General features: G+C 50.3%; 1 protein-coding gene across 1 annotated transcript; it reads right to left on the reverse strand.

Moving 5' to 3' along the window:
- Window positions 1–1,101: 1,101 nt before the first annotated feature.
- LOC109732814 (uncharacterized) lies at window positions 1,102–1,548 on the reverse strand. Its single transcript, XM_020292014.1, has one exon. It carries the CDS (start codon window positions 1,546–1,548, stop codon window positions 1,102–1,104), a length of 447 nt encoding a protein of 148 aa, XP_020147603.1.
- Window positions 1,549–2,189: the final 641 nt, after the last annotated feature.

Here is a 2,189-nt window from a genome sequence, read left to right on the forward strand (position 1 = left end):
TGATTATTTGAAGTTCTATCAGTTGCCAACAGTAATTTGTTCACCCACCGTTTGCTATTTTTCTCGAGAGAAGCCACTAGTGAAACCTACGCCCCCGGGTCTCTTTCTCATATACTTGCCTTTGCGATCTACTTTTCCTTTGCATTTATTTTCAGATCTATTAAACCAAAAATACAAAAACAGCTTTGCTGCAATTTATTCTTCTTTATTTTATTTGGCGTTCGATCTATCAATCTACTACAATTTATCTCACGTTCGTTTGCCTATCTTGAGGCGCCGTACCCGGAAGGGATTGACAACCCGTTTAACACGTCGGGTTGCAAGTTTTTGTTATCTGTGTGCAGGGGTTGTTTACGTTGTGTTGCTTGGTTCTCCTACTGGTTCAATAACCTTGGTTTCATATCTGAGGGAAATACCTACCGCCGCTGTGCTGCATCATCCCTTCCTCTTTGGGGAAATACCGATGTAGCTTCAAGTGACATCAGTGTGCAGGTACCGTTTACATAGTGTTGCGTGGTTCTCCTACTGGTTCGATAATATTGGTCTCATAACTGAGGGAAATATCTACCGTAGCTATGCTACATCATCCCTTCCGCTTTGGGGAAATACCGACGTAGTTCAAGCGACATCAAGCCTCCATTTACCATTCGCCTTGCGTACCACCACTGGGTTTGCTAACCATGTGGGATGCATCACTCCTCTGACCAAACCAGCAGCTTTAAGTTTCTTGATCTCTTCGGCAATGAACTGATGCTGCTCCAAGGCTTGCTTCCGGACCTTCTGCTTGACGGGTCGGGCATGAGGGCAGACAACAAGGTGGTGCTCGATTACCTCCCTAGGAACACCACGATGTCAGATGGTTGCCAAGAAAACACATCGACATTCGCCCGCGGGAAGGTAACGGGTGCGCTTTCCTATTTGTCGTCAAGGGTGGAGCTTATGGTGAACGTACCATTAGCGCCAACCAGCCCTGCCGGGATCTTCTTCACTGCAGGCGCGACAACCTTTGATTTCTTGCTATTGGAGCTCTCTGGCAAATCATCAACAGGCGCAGCGCACTCCGGAGGGTCGCGCTTCCTGGATTCCTTGCCGATATCCTTGCTAGTGTTCTTTCCTTTTTCCTTTCCTTGGCGGGAGCGATAGCTTCCGTGGCTTCAGCAGCAACTGCTTCTCGATACTATCCACGCATATGATTGCGTCCTTCTTTTCCGATGGAATGCAAATGACACCCATCGGCCCTGGCAATTTTTGTGTATTGTAGGCATAGTGGGATGCCGCCATGAATTTTGCCAGGGCTGGATGACCAATGATTCCATTGTAAGGCAGAGGGAGATCAACCACATCGAACATGGCCTTCTCAGTTCGGTAGTTTAACTCTCCTCCAAATGTTACCAGGAGTGTGATCTTCCCCTTAGGATGACTCGTGTCGGGGTTGATCCCTTGGAAAGTACCAGTAACCTTGAGCTCTTCATCTGCAATCTGAAGGTTGTCGAGCACCTTGGGAGAAATCGGATTCAAGCCGGCCCCGCCGTCGACCAACATCTTCATGACCTTAAGGTTGCGGATTGTTGGTGAAACCAACAACGGAAAGCACCCTACCACAGTGGTGCGGTCAGGGTGATCCTCTTTGATGAAGATGATGGGCGTGCGGGACCATTTGAGTGGGTTCCGAGAATCTGCCGCTGAATCCACAACATTGACCTCACATGCCCACTATTTAAGCTGGTGGTGAGAGGAGTACAAGGACGCACCCCTGTCAATGCATAGGCCGTCAGTGGCCTTCTGGAACACATGCTCGCTGGTTTCCTCTTCACCCTTCATCACTCTCATCATCACATTCCTTCTTCCCATGGCCTTTGGCGGGTCCATTTTGCCGCCGAGGGGCCTTACTGGGGTGACCTCCTCTGCCACTCCGGGCCCTTCCCGCCAATGCCACCTTGGTCTCTCTCTTTCTCACGCTTCCCGTACTCAGCCTTCTGCTTCTTTACGAGTTGTTCAACCTGATGACACTCTTGGAGATCGTGGCCCTTGGTTCGATGGATCTTGCAGTACGGCCCGTCAGCCTTCCCGGCCTTCTCGGCAGCCGCCGCTTCCCGACAATCAGTGCACGCGGCAACTTCCATACCGGGAGCCTCGATTTTGGCCTTCTTGTCGGTACTAGGGGCGCTCGATCCTTCGATGGCCAACAC

This window comes from Aegilops tauschii, chromosome 1 (genome assembly GCF_002575655.3).
Source record: "Aegilops tauschii subsp. strangulata cultivar AL8/78 chromosome 1, Aet v6.0, whole genome shotgun sequence".
NCBI classification, from domain to species: domain Eukaryota; kingdom Viridiplantae; phylum Streptophyta; class Magnoliopsida; order Poales; family Poaceae; genus Aegilops; species Aegilops tauschii.

Excerpts from the sequence above, each read along its gene's own strand:
- LOC109732814 (XM_020292014.1), bottom strand. The coding sequence starts at position 1,548 with ATGAAGATGTTGGTCGACGGCGGGGCCGGCTTGAATCCGATTTCTCCC.